The sequence below is a fragment of the Caenorhabditis elegans genome, chromosome III (assembly GCF_000002985.6).
Source record: "Caenorhabditis elegans chromosome III".
NCBI lineage: Eukaryota > Metazoa > Nematoda > Chromadorea > Rhabditida > Rhabditidae > Caenorhabditis > Caenorhabditis elegans.
This window is the reverse complement of record NC_003281.10, coordinates 2,331,179-2,347,537: the sequence shown is the minus strand read 5'-3', so window position 1 is coordinate 2,347,537 and position 16,359 is coordinate 2,331,179. Positions and strand designations below refer to the sequence as shown.

General features: G+C 31.3%; 2 protein-coding genes across 2 annotated transcripts; both read right to left on the bottom strand.

The window, feature by feature from the left end:
* Nucleotides 1-208: 208 nt before the first annotated feature.
* Nucleotides 209-3,965, bottom strand: phf-5 (PHD finger-like domain-containing protein 5A). Its single transcript, NM_001027738.2, has 3 exons — nt 3,883-3,965; nt 3,358-3,446; nt 209-1,124 (listed from the first exon to the last, which is right to left on the bottom strand). Exons 1-3 carry the CDS (start codon nt 3,956-3,958, stop codon nt 957-959), a joined length of 333 nt encoding a protein of 110 aa, NP_001022909.1. The 5' UTR covers nt 3,959-3,965; the 3' UTR covers nt 209-956.
* Nucleotides 3,966-4,314: 349 nt separating this feature from the next.
* Nucleotides 4,315-15,966, bottom strand: ppm-1.D (PPM-type phosphatase domain-containing protein). Its single transcript, NM_065138.5, has 10 exons — nt 15,877-15,966; nt 15,383-15,535; nt 15,242-15,338; nt 14,321-14,452; nt 13,112-13,420; nt 11,956-12,254; nt 10,461-10,850; nt 9,364-9,604; nt 7,204-7,523; nt 4,315-5,810 (listed from the first exon to the last, which is right to left on the bottom strand). The coding sequence occupies exons 1-10, from the start codon at nt 15,955-15,957 to the stop codon at nt 5,532-5,534; spliced, it is 2,301 nt and encodes a 766-aa protein (NP_497539.3). The 5' UTR covers nt 15,958-15,966; the 3' UTR covers nt 4,315-5,531.
* Nucleotides 15,967-16,359: the final 393 nt, after the last annotated feature.

Below are 16,359 nucleotides of genomic sequence, written 5' to 3'. Positions count from 1 at the left end.
TCCAAAAAATATTCAGATTTTAGTTTTTTTTTAAACAAAAATTAAATTTCTCGCAAAATTACCCAATTTTCAGGAAGAAAAATCGATTTTTAGTGATTTTAATTCAGAAAAATTCGGGGAAAACTGAAAATTCCCGTAAAAAATAGAGATAAATATACACAAATAGGTAACAAAACCAGCACAACACAGCAAAAAAAGGGAAAAATTACAGAAAAATCGATAATTTATTCGAAAATTGATAAAAGGGTAGAGGAAAATTGGAAAAAATGGGGGAAAAAGACAATTTTTAAGGTGAAAATGAGTGAAAATATCGATTTTTCAGGCAAATTTCAGGGAAAAATTGAACATTTTGAGTGAAAAAAAGGGCTTTTTGCGGAATTTTAAGTGAAAATAGGCGAATTTTCAGCCAAATTTCAGGGAAATGGCATATTTTTAACTGAAATAAGTGACATTTTGGCTATTTTTCACGGAAATTCGAAATTTTTAGGAAAATATTGTCATTTTAAGCTAATTTTTCAATAAAATGGTAACATTTTCACAAAAATAGGCAAAAATGCCAAAATGTTGCCCAAATTTCCAGTAAAAAAGGGATGTTTTAGGGAAAAATAGTGGAAAAAATCGCGATTTCAGCAAAATTTCGATAAAAACAACGAAAAAAAAAGGCAAATTTTCACAAAAATAGGCAAAATTTGGTCAAAAATGCCAAAATTTTGACATTTTTGCTCAATTTTCAGGGAACAAAAAGGGAATTTTACGATTTCAGCCAAATTTCGATATTTCCAGCTCATTTTTAGCCAAATTTCAGTCAGATTTCAAGAAAAATAGGAATTTTCAGCGGAAAAAAGTGGAAATTAACAGAAAATTGGAACATTTTTGATAAATTAGAGGTGATATAGGTGAAAATTCGGCGAAATTTTGTGATTTTTCGCTCATTTTCGCCGCCAAAAAGCCAATTTCTACGACTTTTTCGATCCGAATTTCTTTCGTTCGTAGAACAAATCCGTCTTCGCACTTCCCAAATTCACAATTTTCGGGCATCCGTCACGATCCTTTTCGAGAATTGTGCATTCTTTGCAATAATATGCATCACTGACGCCAGCGCCACCACAAATCACACACCGACCCTGCAAAAAAAAAAATGGAAATTTTAATTTTTAGCCGAAAAAAAACATGAAAATTTCGCGTTTTTCCGATTTTTTTTTAGAAAAATTTGTAAATTTTGCCGTTTTTCACTCGTTTTTTGAGAGAAATTTCACAAAATTTTGCATTTTTCAGTCGAAAAATATGAAAATTTTTCAATTTTCCTGGTTTTTCCCCTCTTTTCTGAGTAAAAACCCGTTTTTAATGGAGAATTTGAAGAAATCCAGTCAAAAATTTGAATTTTTTAAAGAAAAAATTAGTAAAAAAAAGCTGAAAATTGCACTTTTTTGAATAGCGTTTTTCACGCGTTTTTTGAGAGAAATTTCACAAAATTTTGGATTTTCGAGCATTTTTTGCGGAAAACTGACAAATTTAGCGTTTTTTACGCCGAAAAGCTGGTAATTTCCGCAAATAATGTCAATTTTTAGTGGAAAATTTGAATTTTTCCATATTTTTCTTTTTCCAAAGTGAACTTTTCAACGTTTTTCACAATTTAAAAAAAAAAAAAAAAAAAAAAAAAATATATATGAAAATATCCTGAAAATTGGAGCATTTTGAGGGGGAAAAGCTGGAAAATTGAGAAAACTTCAATTTTTTCGAGAAATTTCACAAAATTTTCGACTTTTTAGTCGAAAAAACATGAAAAATTCGAAAATTTTCCCATTTTTCACGGGAATTTTCAGATTAAAAATTAAAAATTTATATTTCGAGGCATTTTTTTTCGCTAAAAACACATTTTTCCAGTGAATTTTCAGCGTTTTTTACCAATTTTTTCTTTAAAAATTCAAATTTTCCATAAAAAACAAGGAAAAAACCGAAAAATCGATATTTTTACCATTTTTATCGAAGGAAAAGAGGGGTCAAAGACGCAGCAATATACACAGATTAAGTGTATTTGTTTTATGCGCACGCAGCACATTATTGATAATATTGTAGTGTCGATTTACGGCGTAAATCGGCACTTTAAAATATTTTTTTCTTAAAGAATTCCAAATTTTTGGCATTTTAAAGCTAAAATTGCGAAAATTCATCCGAAAATCTACTTGGAACATCAAAAAATTTCAATTTTCGTGAAAATTCACAAGTTTTCGGGTGAAAAGTGAAAATTTGGGCATAGCTTCCGCATCTCCGAGTGACAAATGTGCTCTATTGTCAAATTGTTGGCAGAAATACGGTATTTATTCACATTTTCAGCCCAATTTGAGGATGAAAATGTGAATAAATACAGTTTTTAGTGCAAACAAAAAAAAACGAGTAGAGGCACATAAGTCACAGGGGAAAATAGTTCAAAAATTTTGTGGCCTAGAAATCCAAAGAGTTCGGCCACCGAATGATTTTAAATCCAAAAACCACATAGAATTCAGTTTTTATATTCAAAATTCGATTAAAAAGCGACTCTTCGCCAAAAAAAAGCCTCAAAAATTAAAAAAAAATTAATGAAAAACCGTAAAAAATTACAAGTTTTTCGGGAAAAATGAAAATTTGGGCATAGCTTCCGCATCTCCGAGTGACAAATGTGCTCTATTGTCAAATTGTTGGCAGAAATACGGTATTTATTCACATTTTCAGCTGATTTAAGGCTGAAAATGTGAATAAATACCCGTTTTTACTGCAATCAATACGAATAGAGGCACAAGAGTCACAGGGGAAAAAAGTTCAGATAATTGGTGGCCTAGAAATCCAAAGAGTTCAACCACCAATTGATATCAAATCCAAAAACTGAATAGAATTTGGTTTATACGGAAAAAACATAGATTTTTAGGGGATTCTAGGAATTTAAACTGAAAACTTCACGATTTTCAAGTTAAAATCGTTTTTATTGTCATTATTTCAAATAAAACTTCTAAAAAAAAGGATAAAAACGGCTTGAAACCATCATTGTCATATTGGTGGCCTAGAAATCCCAAAAGTTAGGCCACCAAATTATCTTGCGCAAAAAAAAAACACAACTTCTAGGGGTGAAAATTGGTGAGAAACACAATTTCTAACTGAAAATTTGAGAAAAATCAGTTTTCAATGGCCTAGAAATCCAAAGAGTTCGGCCATCAGTTGATTTTTGGTGGAAACTTCCCAAAAAACAACAAAATTTGCAAAATTTTTCCGATTTTTTCGTATTTCTGCGAGTTTTCACTGTATTTTTGTATTTTAAAACGGGATTTTCAATGATTTTCGACTCATTTTTGAGCATTTTTCAGTAGATCTCCGCGTGTTTTGTACCTGATATGATCCATAATTACACTCTTCACAGATACGAACCAATGTACATGGACGAACATGTGAATCACAAATCACACAACGACCATCGCCTGCAAAAATTGAATTTTTTGAGTGTTTTTTCTTGTAAAATAGACTATTTTTTCGAATTTCTCGCCAATAAACACCAATTTTTATAAATTTTAAATAGGAAAAATTAAATTTTCAGGAATGTTCCTACTAAAATCGATAACTTTTTTACATTTTCGGTTAAGAATTTCACATTTTTCGATTTTTCTTCAGAAAATAATCAGAAAATAATTTTTTTTAAAAGTTTTAGCTTGAAATGTTTACTTTTTTTTTAAATAATCGGAAATTTAAATTTTCAAAAAAAAATCAATTTTTTTTTGATATTTCGGAACTTATAGAGAAAAGTTGAATTTGTAGTGATTTTTCGAGGAAAATCGATACATTATTCCAATTTTACACTGGAAAATTGAATTTTTCGGTAGTTTATAGGCGAAAAATCAATAATTTTTCTAAACTTACACTTCTCACAGAGTCTTCCAATGGCAATTCCGGGCTGTTTTCGGCAAAAAATCAAATCTGGATGATGTTTTGCCATCACAAGCCTGTAAAAAATGGATTTTTAATTAAATTTGGGCTGAAATTGAAGCGAAATTAGAATTTTTCATTAAAAAATGCTTAAAATTTTCAGAAATTCTGGTTAAAATCGTCAGAAACCTGGAAAAAAAAGGGTAAAATTCAAAACTTTTGATTAAAAAAAAATTTTTTTTTTGAAAAACTAGTTTTTTTTTAATTTTTCAACGAAAAAAAATCGAAAATTTGTTTGAAAATCATTAAAAATTCAAATTTTCGACTTTAAAAAACTTAAAAAAAAGACAAAAAACCCTGAAAATAAGCAAAAAAAAAGGTAAAAATGGACGAAAAAAACGTCAAAAATCACAGCAAAAAAATAGCTGAAAATGTTCAAATTCTTATTTTTTCACAAAAAAAATCAAATAATTAGGATAAGATGGATGGATTGGGAGGTGAATAGTTATAAGAAATTTGTGATATTTTAGTTAATAATAAATAAAGAACAAATGAGAGAAATCGAGTAAATTTTACAAATTTTTGAAAAAAAAAATTGGAATTTTTGGGTCATTTTTATTGGAGAAAAAAGCGAAATTTTTCAGAAAAATTGGTTTTTCAACTGAAAATTTGAATTTTCGCCAAAATTTTTAGAGAAATTTCAGGAAAATTTCAGTTTTTGGCTGAAAATTGTTCAAATTTCCAGAAAAAAAATCAGTGAAAATTCCAGAATTTGTGGGATTTTTTCAAGTTTTTCAGTGAAAAAATCCTAGAAAATCCCAATTTTTCTGAATTTTTCAGTGATAAAATCAGTAAAAATAATCCATATTTTCGCTGAAATTTCCACTTTTTTAGCTTAAAATTCTTCAATTTTTGTGAAATTTTCTCAAAAATTCCAACAAAAAAATGGCCAAAAATGCCGAAAAATGTGCTCCGCGAGCCGGTAAAAGTGAACAAAAATTGGATGGATGATGATCTTCGAGTAAAAGAGCAAAGAATCGAAAGCTCGGAGCACAAAAAATGATACAAACTAGTGAGAAATGGGGTGAAAAGTGGAAAAATGGGGGAAAAATAGAGAGACCGACAGTGAATTTAAATACCAGGAAAAATGTTGATAATTATTCAAAATTTGACGGGGGGAAAATTGGGGAAAATGAGCATTTTTCGAGGTTTTTAGGTGGAAAATTTGCTTTTTCAGCGATTTTTGACCCAAAAATTCAAATTTTCGGCAATTTTTAATGTGAAAACTGGATTTTTTAGCCAAAAAATAGTCCAAAAACAAAGTTTTTAGCTGGAAAATATTTGAAATTTGGCGGAATTTTCACTTTTTTAAGCGAAAAAACTCGATTTTTAACATAAAATTCATTTTTTTGAGCATTTCTCCGTAAAAATTGCCCAAATTTTTAGCTCAAAATTCTCAAAATTTGAATTTTTTCTGTAAAAAACTCAACAAAAAAAAATCAGTTTTTGGGTGATTTTTTTGCGAAAAATGAAAATTTTCGGCCAAAAAATTCGATTTTTGCAAATTTTCGGTCAAAAGCCTCAATTTTCAGCCAATTTTCGCGTCTAAAAACGTCTAAAAAATCTCAAAAAAAACTTTATTACTACTTCCCCCAAACCATTTTTTTCATATATCCAAAAAATCGTCGCATTTTCGACGGTGGACCCCTCATCATAGTGACGTCATCATCATCTTCTTCGTCTGCAATTTCTGAAACTCGAATAATTCCATCATCCAGTTTCGATAGAGATGAAGCTTTTGCCGATTTACTCGTTTTTAGCGAAGAAGAAATTTCACATTTTTTCGACGATGGCGACGAGGGGGCGGAGCGAGATGGAGTTGGAGGCGGGGCGTGTGTGTGTGGGCGGAGGAGTTGATGATCCTGAAAAATGGGCTCAAAATTTGAAAAATTTTGGAAAAATTGAGCTATTTTCAATTTTTTGCAAATTTTTTCACGTAAAAACTCAATTTTTCAGCTGAAATTTAAAAAATTTTCTTCAAAAAATTGCCGATTTTCAATTTTTCGATTAAATATCTAATTTTTTCGGATTTCGAGCTAATTTTGGCTGAAAATTCAGTTTTCTCCCAATTTTTTTCACGAAAACTCTCGAATTTTCACGCTTTTTGTCTAAAATTTCAGATTTTAAACGAAAAACGTTCGAAATTTCGGAATTTCGTTGGTATGATTCAGAGTAATTTCTGCAAAATTTTAGAATCAAATTCGAATTCCTCGCCATTTTCCTAGTCTACCCATGATTTTTCAGCTCAAAATTCGAAAATCGCGTGAAATTCGGTGTTTCCGGGGGTACTGTAGTCGTCGGTGTTTGCGTACTTTTGGTTTCGGACGCCCGAGACTGAAATTTTACGAGGAATTCGAATTTTGCGCACTTTCAGGTGTAAATCGTCAAATTTTAGGCAATTTTCACGATTTTACACTGTAACTTTTTCCTCACGAGGAACGAGGAAAAGTGGTTTCTAGGCCATGGCCGAGGGGCCGACAAGTTTCAGCGGCCATTTATCTTGCTTTGTTTTCCGCCTGTTTTCTTTTGTTTTTCACAGCTTTTTCCCGTTTTTTCTTATTAAAACTGATAAATAAATACTTTTTGCAGATGCTAAAACAATTTCCAAGTAAAAAAATCATGTATTCAGTGGGCAAGCAGCGGTGAAAGTGGTCAATGTAAAATGATGGATTACGGGAATACAAAACCTAAACTTTTTCTGAAACATGATACATATGATGCTTAAATGCTGAGACTACCTGATTTTCACAACGAGACTGCTGAAACAGTTTTGAGGTTTTCAAAATTCAACTTTTTGTGCGAAAATCTCGACTTTTTCACCAAAAAAGTTGAATTTTGAAAACCTCAAAACTTTTTCAGCGGTCTCGTTATGAAAATCAGGTAGTCTCAGCATTTAAGCATCATATGTATCATGTTTCAGAAAAAGTTTAGGTTTTTGTATTCCCGTAATCCATCATATTACAATTCCCACTTTCACCGCTGCTTGCCCACTGAATACATGATTTTTTTACCTGGAAATTGTTTTAGCATCTGCGAAAGTATTTATTTATCAGTTTTAATAAGAAAAAACGAAAAAAATCGATGAAAAACGAAAGAAAACAGGCGGAAAACAAAACAACATAAATGGCCGCTGAAACTTGTCGGCCCCTCGGCCATGGCCTAGAAACCACTTTTCCTCGTCCATCGTGAGGAAAAAGTTGCAGTGTTTTAGCCGAAAATTTCAGTAATTTTTCCGAGTTTTTCCGTGTGATCTACCTGCAGCGTCAAACTAGCAACAACTGGTGTAACACCAGAAGCTGCTCCAACAGCACAAGTTCGTGCTCTTTTTCTGCTGCTCTGTGTAAGCTTTTCAGTCGATAGTGAAGCTGCTCCAGGAGCAGCAGCAGAAGCACATGAATTTTGAATTCTTGTCGATCGTCGGCGGCGGGGTGTCAGTAGGAGGACAGCGTCGGCTGTTAAATTCGGATTTACTCCAATTATTCCACGTGGCGGCTCCGGAGTTGGCGGAGTTTTTAGTCCTTTTGATGCGGAACGAGTAATACGACGGTCTGGCGGGGTACTGCTGCTACTGGATTCTGAAAAAATTGGGAATTTTTGTACATTTTTTAGGGTAAAATTTATTGATTTTGTTGGAAAAACCGTAATTTTTCAATTTTTTCGAAAACAATTTTTAATTAAAATTTTTTTAGTTGGAATTTTGACATTTTTCTCATTCTTTTCAGAAAAAAAATCTAAATTTTCTGAAACTGCTGGATTCTGAAAAAGAAAAAAAAACGGAATTTCCCATGTTTTAGGGTAATTTTTATTGATGATTATTGGAACTGAATTTTTTCCATAAAAATCAGATTTTCTGCAAAAACGAGTACTTTTTTCCACTTTGTTACGGAAAAATTGAAAAAATTTGCACATATTTCGATTTTTCCCACTTTTCAACAGAAAAAAAATCGATTTTTGCCGATTTTTCCAAGCTGAAAACGTAAAAATTCCAAATTTTCACTATTTTAGCTCGATTTTGAGCCAAATTTTAGGATTTTTCTTCCAATTTTCCAGGATTTTGAGCAATTTTCCTTATTTTTTTTCGAAAAATTGGAATTTTTAGCAATATTTAGGGTAAAATTCAGATATTTTTCACTGGAAAAACTGCCGACACAAAAAATTCAAATTTTTCGCTGAAAATTCAAAATTTTCAGTAAAAATTCAAAATTTTCAGTAAAATTCCGAATTTTCACAAAAAATCAAATTTTCACTATTTTAGCTCGATTTTGAGCCAAATTTTCGGTTTTTCTTCCAATTTTCCAGGATTTTGAGCAATTTTCCTTATTTTTTTTCGAAAAATTGGAATTTTTTAGCCATTTTTAGAGTAAAATTCAGATATTTTTCAGTGGAAACGCTCGAATATGGAAAAAAAATCGATTTTTGTAGATTCCGAGGTATTTAATTATTTTTTTCCAGAAAAAATGAAGCTTTTCAAATTTAAGGGCAATTTTTTATTGATTTTTTCAAATTTTTAGCAATATTTAGGGTAAAACTCAGATATTTTTCACTGGAAAAACTGCCGACACAAAAAATTCAAATTTTTCGCTGAAAATTCAAAATTTTCAGTAAAAATTCAAAATTTTCAGTAAAATTCCGAATTTTCACAAAAAATCAAATTTTCACTATTTTAGCTCGATGTTGAGCCAAATTTTCGGTTTTTCTTCCAATTTTCCAGGATTTTGAGCAATTTTCCTTTTTTTTTTTTCGAAAAATTGGAATTTTTAGCAATATTTAGGGTAAAATTCAGATATTTTTCAGTGGAAAAACTGCCGACACAAAAATTCAAATGTTTCGCTGAAAATTCCAAATTTCCAGTAAAAATTCAAAATTTTCACAAAAATTCAAGATTTTCAGTAAAATTTCAAAATTTTCAGTTAAAATTCCAGTTTTCCACTTAAATTTCCAAACTTTCACTAAAAATTCCAAACTTTCACTAAAAATTCCAAATTTCCAGTAAAAATTCCGAATTTTCACAAAAAATCAAAATTTCACTATTTTAGCTCGATTTTGAGCCAAATTTTCGGTTGTTTGACATTTTCAGCCGGGGTTTTCTTCCAATTTTCCAGGATTTTGAGCAATTTTCCTTTTTTTTCCGAAAAATTGGACTTTTTTAGCCATTTTCAGGGTAAAATTCAGATATTTTTCAGTGGAAAAACTGCCGACACAAAAAATTCAAAATTTCCTTAAAAATTCCGAATTTTCACAAAAAATTCCAAATTTTCCAGTAAAAATTCAAAATTTCCTTAAAAATTCCGAATTTTTACAACAAATCAAAATTTCACTATTTTAGCTCAATTTTGAGCCAAATTTTCGGTTATTTGACATTTTCAGCCGGGTTTTTTTTTTATTTTTCGTCAAATTTCCACCATTTTTTCTTACCATCCATCGTCGACATTTTCGGTGTTCTAAGTTTTCGAACAGCTTCAGCTTTAACACGTCGTACAGTACAGTGTCCTGGTGAAGTACGTGATGGTGTAATTTGTACTCCAATCAGTGATTTTTCATCCAAATTTCCATCATTTTCTTCTTCAATAATTGAATCATCAATGAATACTGGACGTGGAGCATGTGGACGTGGTGGACGATTTGGTGATTCTATTATTGTTACTGCCGTAGAACGCTGAAAAAATGAAATTTTTGGGTTTTTTGCATAAAAATACGTTAAAATTTGGATTTTTTTACTCAAAAATCAAGGGAAATGGGATTTTTAGTGGAAAATTGAGAAAAATCGAAGGTTTCTGTACATTTTTTGCGAAAAACATTGTAAAATTCCGTGAAATTGGAATTTTTTAGTGGAAAATAACCGTAGAACGCTGTAAAATTAAAATTTTTGGATTTTTTTTGCATAAAAATGAGAAATGTTCTCTAAAATATGAATTTTTCCTATAAAAATTCAAAAAATTCTGATAACAAGAGTTTTTTTTGTAAATTTTTTTTCGAAATTTGAATTTTAACGCTAAAATTTGGATTTTTTCACCCAAAAATCAAGAGAAATGGGATTTTTAGCGGAAAATTGAGAAAAATCTATGGTTTCTGTAAATTTTATGCGAAAAACTTGGTAAAATTCCGTGAAATTTGAATTCTTATTGCAAAAAATCAAATTATTTCGTAAATTTTTGAGCAAAACTTTTCCTGGAATATGATTTTTAGCTCAAAAACTTAGAAAAATTACGATTTTTTTTCAGAATTTTACTGAAAAATTGAGAAAAATCAGGAAATCTGTGCATGATTATTCAAACAAAATTCGACGTGAAAATGAGCATTTTTCGAGGTTTTTAGGTGAGAAATTGGCTAAACATTTATTTTTTAGGGAATTTAACGCTAAAGATTGAATTTTTAGATTTTCTTTTTAGTTTTTTCAGAGTTTTTTTGTTGTTGTTGTGAAAAACACAAATTTTCAGCATAAAATTAAACTTTTTAAAGCTTTTTTCGGTGAAATTTCTCAATTTTTTCGATTTTCGAGGCCAGTTCAGTACCTGAACCAATCTCAAGCTCAGATCAATTTCCTGTGATGCTTCTTCTTCAGTGGTGATATCATTGATAATATCGTCCTCTTCTCCATTAACATCATATTTCACATTATTCTCGTCTTTCCCAGTAGTATCTCCACGTCTCGCATCAACTGGTGGTCCACCGGCTATAGCAATTGCGGCTCCTCCATCAACACCACCAAATTTGCTCATCAAATTTCGTCTTTCTTCCAATAATTCGTCTTCATGAGTACGAAAACCGGGTCCTTTGTACGTTACACGACAGAAATTGACATCTTTTGACCCATTATAGATTATTGGTGTACGTTGAGTTGATAATAGAATATTTTCATTTTTTGATACTTTTAGCATCGCGTCTGGACGATCTGTGAGCACCTGAAAACAAGAAAATTGCGTTAAAAATTGGGGAAAAAAAAATCTATTTTATTAGAATTTTCTTCAACTTATTCTACTATTCTAAGATTAATTTTTCTCTAAAAATTTCAAAAAATTGCAAAAATTGGAACAACCAATTTTATTTGATTTTTTTGAACTTATTGTACTATTCTATGACTGATTTTTCTCCAAAAATCTTTAAAAAATGGAAAAATTGAATTTTTTTCTGAATTTTCTCTAAAAATTTTAAAAAATCTCAGAAATTGAGTTAAAATTGTTGAAAAATTCAATTTCTTTCAAATTTTTCCATCTAAAATTGCAAAAATTGATAAGTTAAAATATGAAAAAAATCAATTTTTTCTTTTTTTTTTCCAAAAATCTTTAAAAAGTGCAAAAATTGAGTTAAAATTGTTAAATAAATCTATTTTTTCAAAATTTTCAACTGGTTGTATTATTCAATCACTGATTTTTCACCAAAAACTGCCCAAAATCGTTTTTTCGGGTTACTGTACCTTCACCAGTACGCAAACACTGCAGAGTCGGTGTTTGCGTACTTTTGGGGCTACTGTACCCCCGAATAATCGGAAAATGCGAATTTTCGGTTATAATTCTGCGAAATATCGGTTTTCGAACTAGAAATTAATGAAAAACCGTTAAAAATTATAAGTTTTTCGGGAAAAAATGAAAATTTGGGCATAGCTTCCGCATGTCCGAGTGACAAATATGCTCTATTGTCAAATTGTTTGCAGAAATACGGTATTTATTCACATTTTCAGCCCAATTTAAGGTTGAAAATGTGAATAAATACAGTTTTTACTGCAATCAATAAGAGTAGAGGCACATAAGTCACCGGAAAAATGTTAAGAAAGCTGGTGGCCTAGAAATCCGAAAAGCGTTTTTTTCAAATTAATTTTCAAAACTGAGCGTAAAAACGGTTTAAAAAGTCAAAATGTGGCAAACTTTCGAATAAATGCCAGATTTTTTCATAATTCAAGAAAATCCATATTTCCATGTAATATTTCGCGAAAATTACACAATTACACAATTTTTGCAATTTTTTTCCCATTTTTCAGCGAATTTTCGCGCGCGCAAAAATGATATCTACCTGCGACGCATTAACATATTTGCCAACTTTCATGAGCATCTCGGCATCTGTATACTTAATTGGCTCAATATCGAATATAACAGTGGCAATTGTCACATTATCAGCTCTCAGTGATCTCCATTTCTGTAGAGCCGAACGGAGCACACATCTCGAATGATTTCGATTGATTTCTTCATGAATTTCAACCATTTCTTCTTCTTTAAATACAATTGATATTGCTTGATCACCAGTCATTACATTTGTCATTCCATCAGAAGCTAGTACGAGGCAAAAGTCATTTCCTGTCAGCCGGTGGACTCCTGCAAAATTGGCGGCGAAAATTAGTCGGGTTTTTGTAAAAATTTTACATTTTTTGGCTAATTTTCAGCCAAATTTTGAAAAAAAAAGAAAAAAAGTTTCCATGGAAAAATTTGAATTTTTTTTTGATTTTTTAGCTAATTTTTAGCTAAATTTTGAGAAAAGTCGGTTTTTTAATGCAAAATGCGATATTTTCTGCATTATTAGCGAGAAAACTTCGTTTTTTCGATCAAAATAGTACAAAAATACAGATTTTTATCTGAAAACTCGTATTTTCAGAAAAAATTGCTAAAATACACATTTTCCACTGGAGAATCTCAAAAATTCGTAATTTTATGCGTTTTCAGCGAGAAAACTCAATTTTTTGCCAAAAAATGGTCTGAAAACGATCAGAATTTGGAATTTTTCAAGTTTTTTCATAGGGAAATTTCCAAAAAAATCCACTTTTCTGCTAAAATTGTGTCTTTTTACTACTTTTTTATGCGAACATTATTTTTTCAAGGTTTCATTAGTGAGAACTGATTAAAATTAACTTTTTTTGCGAAAAATTGAGATTTCTTTAAATTTTATTTAATAAAAAATTGAAAAATTCGATAATTTCAGCATTTTTAGCAAGAAAAGTTGGAATTTTCGGTCAAAAAGCCGAAAAATTCAGTTTTTAAGCAACTTTTTGCGAAAAGTTTCATGAAATCGATAATTTGTGCCAATTTTATAAATTTTAACAGAAAAAATCAGTTTTTTTTCCAATTTTCCCAGGAAATTGGCAAATTGTCAAATTTTTGAGCAAATTATGTGAATTTTAGGTCAAAAAATGCAAAAAAAATTCAATTTTTTGGGTCTTTTTAAGCCAATTTCTCACCCAAATCAGGTTCCGGTGAGACAATAAACATATTCGTCTTTTCGTTGTAAGACCACAAATCGCCCAAACTTCTGGCAACGGATAAAAATGGAATATTTTCCATAATTTGTGGATTCTGGTGGTGCTTCTGTTCATTACTATTACTCGTCATCATCATAAATTGGCTCATTTTTTGTGGGCGTTTCCATACAACACGTGTTACACCACTTTTTACAGCAGTTTCACCGCCGGCTTTTGCAATTCTCAGCTGCTCGTGAACCGATTCTGGCTTATGATCTGTTGTCAGTGGTCGGGAATGCAGTTCTCCGTCTGAAAATTTGAAAAAAAAATTAGTTGAAAATTCCATTCTTTTTTTCTCGAAAAATCTGGTTAAAATGAATTTTGGAGACGATTTTCATTGTAAAATTCGAATTTCCCGTGGATTTTTACCCCTTTAACACCTTTTTCAGGGCCTCTAGCTCAATTTTTGAAATTCGAGGGTTACGGTAGCCCCAAAAGTACGCAAACACCGAGCCGCATTGCGTACTTGGCACCGAACTTTACGACATTTAGTCTAAATTGGCTGAAAATCGGGTTCCGAGGGTGAAAAGTTATGAAAAAGTCGAATTTCGTATTGAAAATCTGTGAAAATCACAAATTTTTGGGGGAAAATGAAAAATTGGGCATAGCTTCCGCATCTCCGAGTGACAAATGTGCTCTATTGTCAAATTGTTTGCAGAAATACGGTATTTATTCACATCAGGGGAAAATAGTTCAGATAATTGGTGACCTAGAAATCCAAAAAGTTCGGTCACCAATCAGGTTTTGGGTTCAAATTTTGCAATTTTTCGGCTAAAATCTGATTTTAATGGTTTCTTTCGGAGAATTTGTCGATTCTCAAGCTTTTTAATGTAAAAATCATATTTTTAGTGATTTTCAGTGAAACCTAGTCATTTTGCTTAGAAAAACAGCTTAAAATTCGATTTTCTCGTTAAAAATCGGTGGATGAAGCGAAATTTGGTGGATGAAGCGAAATTTCGAAAAAACGCAGAAAATTGCTCGAAAATTCGCATTTTTCGACGGAAAAATACATTTTTATTCGAAATTCAAATTTTTCATTCGAAAAATAGCATTTTTGCGTCAAATTTCACAGAAAATTCCATATTTTCAGCCAAAATCTAGCTCCAACTAGTATTTTTTTGCAGAATTTCCGGGGCATTTCCTGCTCACTTTCAACGGTTCCAAGAAAAATGGCGGAATCTCCGACGTGTCCAGTGTAGAGTTTTCCATTTCGAATAAAAACGCAGCTAACTGTTGTACCGGCAGTTGACGGGTATCCACTTGCTGTATATGGCCATTCGTCTGAAAAATTGGAAGATTTTCGGGGAAACATTGAGATTTTTGAGGTTTTTTGACGGAAACTGAATAAAATCTGCTTTTTTCTGGTGAAAATTGACTGAAAATGCTCAAAATTTGGGTTTTTTGAAGTTTTACAATCAAAATTTGACTTTTTTGGCGAAAAATGACTGAAAACGGTTAAAATTTGGGATTTTGTGGTTTTTTGAGAGAAAATTGATTAAAAATCAATTTTTTCGTGGAAAAATTGACCAAAACCGGTTAAAATTGGAATTTTTGCGATTTTTTGGAGTTTTCCAACAAAAATTACGATTTTCTGACGAAAAATGGCTGAAAACGGGAAAATTTTGAGTTTTCTGAGGTTTTTTGAGAGAAAATTGATTAAAAATCAATTTTTCATGGAGAAATTGACCGAAAACGGTTAAAAATTTGGATTTTTGGTGAAAAATTGGCCTGAAACGGTTAAAATCCGAGTTTCCTGAGATTCTTGGAGGAAAATTGATTAAAAATCGATTTTTCGCGGGAAAAATTGACTGAAAACGGTTGAAAATTTAGGTTTTTTGGAGGAAAATTGATTTTCTCAATTTTCTGCGCTAAAATTGTGGTTTTTCACCATTTTGATGTTTTCCACGAGATTTTTAGTTGAAAATCTTCAAAATCGAGCAATTTTCAAGTTTTCAACCGGAAAAAAACCAATTTTCAGCAAAAAATTGTGGTTTTTGGGCGTTTTAGTATGAAAAATCCATAATTTAGTCAATTTTCCTGGTAAAAATCCGATTTTTCTCTCATTTTTACCATAAACATGGCGCATTTGTTCGTGAGTCATCAGGAATCCCTGCCGAATTGCTTCGAGAATATCCTCATCCGAATTTGACTCGAATTTTTGATTTTTCTGCAAAAAACGGTAATTTTTTCGAATTTTCCGCCGATTTTTACCGTAATATTCATCAATAAATGGCGGCGGACGTATTCTGAAGCGTGTTCACCGCCGTGTCCATCGAAAACTCCGACAAACGTCCAATCGAGAAGGCCATTGTTGATTCGTTCAGTGTGAATTACACATCTATCCTCCATATAACGACGACCGCCCTGGAAATTTTGAAAAATTTGGAAAAAAAATTGGAAAAACGAATTTTTTCGATTTTTTAGAGGAAATTATCGATTTTTTGGGGAAAAAATTAAAATTTTATGGATTTTTGAAGCAATTTTGTGCTAATTAATTATGTTTTTAATTTCTATTAAATATTGTTTTGTTTTTGGGGAAAAAAAATAATTTCGAAATTCGAAAATTTCAAAAAAAAATATTTTTTTTCAAGTTTTCCCCCGAAAAATATCAAAATTTTCTGATTTTCTACATTATCAGCTCTTCTCTTCTCGTTTTTCCGCATTATTTTCCTCAAAATCACACGTTTCCAGCCGGAAAACCTCACCTGACTGGCCGCCACTGTGATTCGCATATTTTCCCCAAATTGTATGGGTGTTCGAGCCATCGGCTCACTGGTTTGCACCATTCTAGGTCTGAAAAATGTCTGGGATTTGATTTTTCAACTCAAAACTGCAAAAAAACGGCGAAAAAATCGATAAAATCGCTGGAAAATGGGTGAAAAGTGCGGCAAATGATTCAAAAAAAAGCGAATGACTGGGGGTGCGATGGGGCGCGATTGCATAACTCGTTGGCGGGAAATCACACGGATTTGAATTGAATTTTCAGTTTTTCGCAAAAACGCTTGTCTGGACTATCTGAAAAGCGCTGAAACATAGAAAAACAAATGTAGAATCTAAAAAGATAAATTTTGACATGTAAAACTTTACGGAAAACTTGATTTTTCAAGTTTTTGACTTTTATTATGCTTTATTTTACGTTTCCTCGGTTTTTACCGAATTTCTGTTTATATACTACCAAACTTCACACT

What these genes read in the sequence shown, in the direction of transcription:
- ppm-1.D (NM_065138.5), bottom strand. Translation starts at nt 15,957, where the DNA reads ATGGTGCAAACCAGTGAGCCGATGGCTCGAACACCCATACAATTTGGG. An exon ending in TTTTCTTGGAACCGTTGAAA is followed by an intron (nt 13,421 to 14,320) that starts GTGAGCAGGAAA and finishes TCAAATTTTCAG; the next exon opens with ACGGAGAACTGCATTCCCGA. An exon ending in AATATGTTAATGCGTCGCAG is followed by an intron (nt 10,851 to 11,955) that starts GTAGATATCATT and finishes TCTTGTTTTCAG; the next exon opens with GTGCTCACAGATCGTCCAGA.
- phf-5 (NM_001027738.2), bottom strand. Translation starts at nt 3,958, where the DNA reads ATGGCAAAACATCATCCAGATTTGATTTTTTGCCGAAAACAGCCCGGA. An exon ending in TGGAAGACTCTGTGAGAAGT is followed by an intron (nt 3,447 to 3,882) that starts GTAAGTTTAGAA and finishes CAATTTTTGCAG; the next exon opens with GCGATGGTCGTTGTGTGATT. An exon ending in GTAATTATGGATCATATCAG is followed by an intron (nt 1,125 to 3,357) that starts GTACAAAACACG and finishes TTTTTTTTGCAG; the next exon opens with GGTCGGTGTGTGATTTGTGG.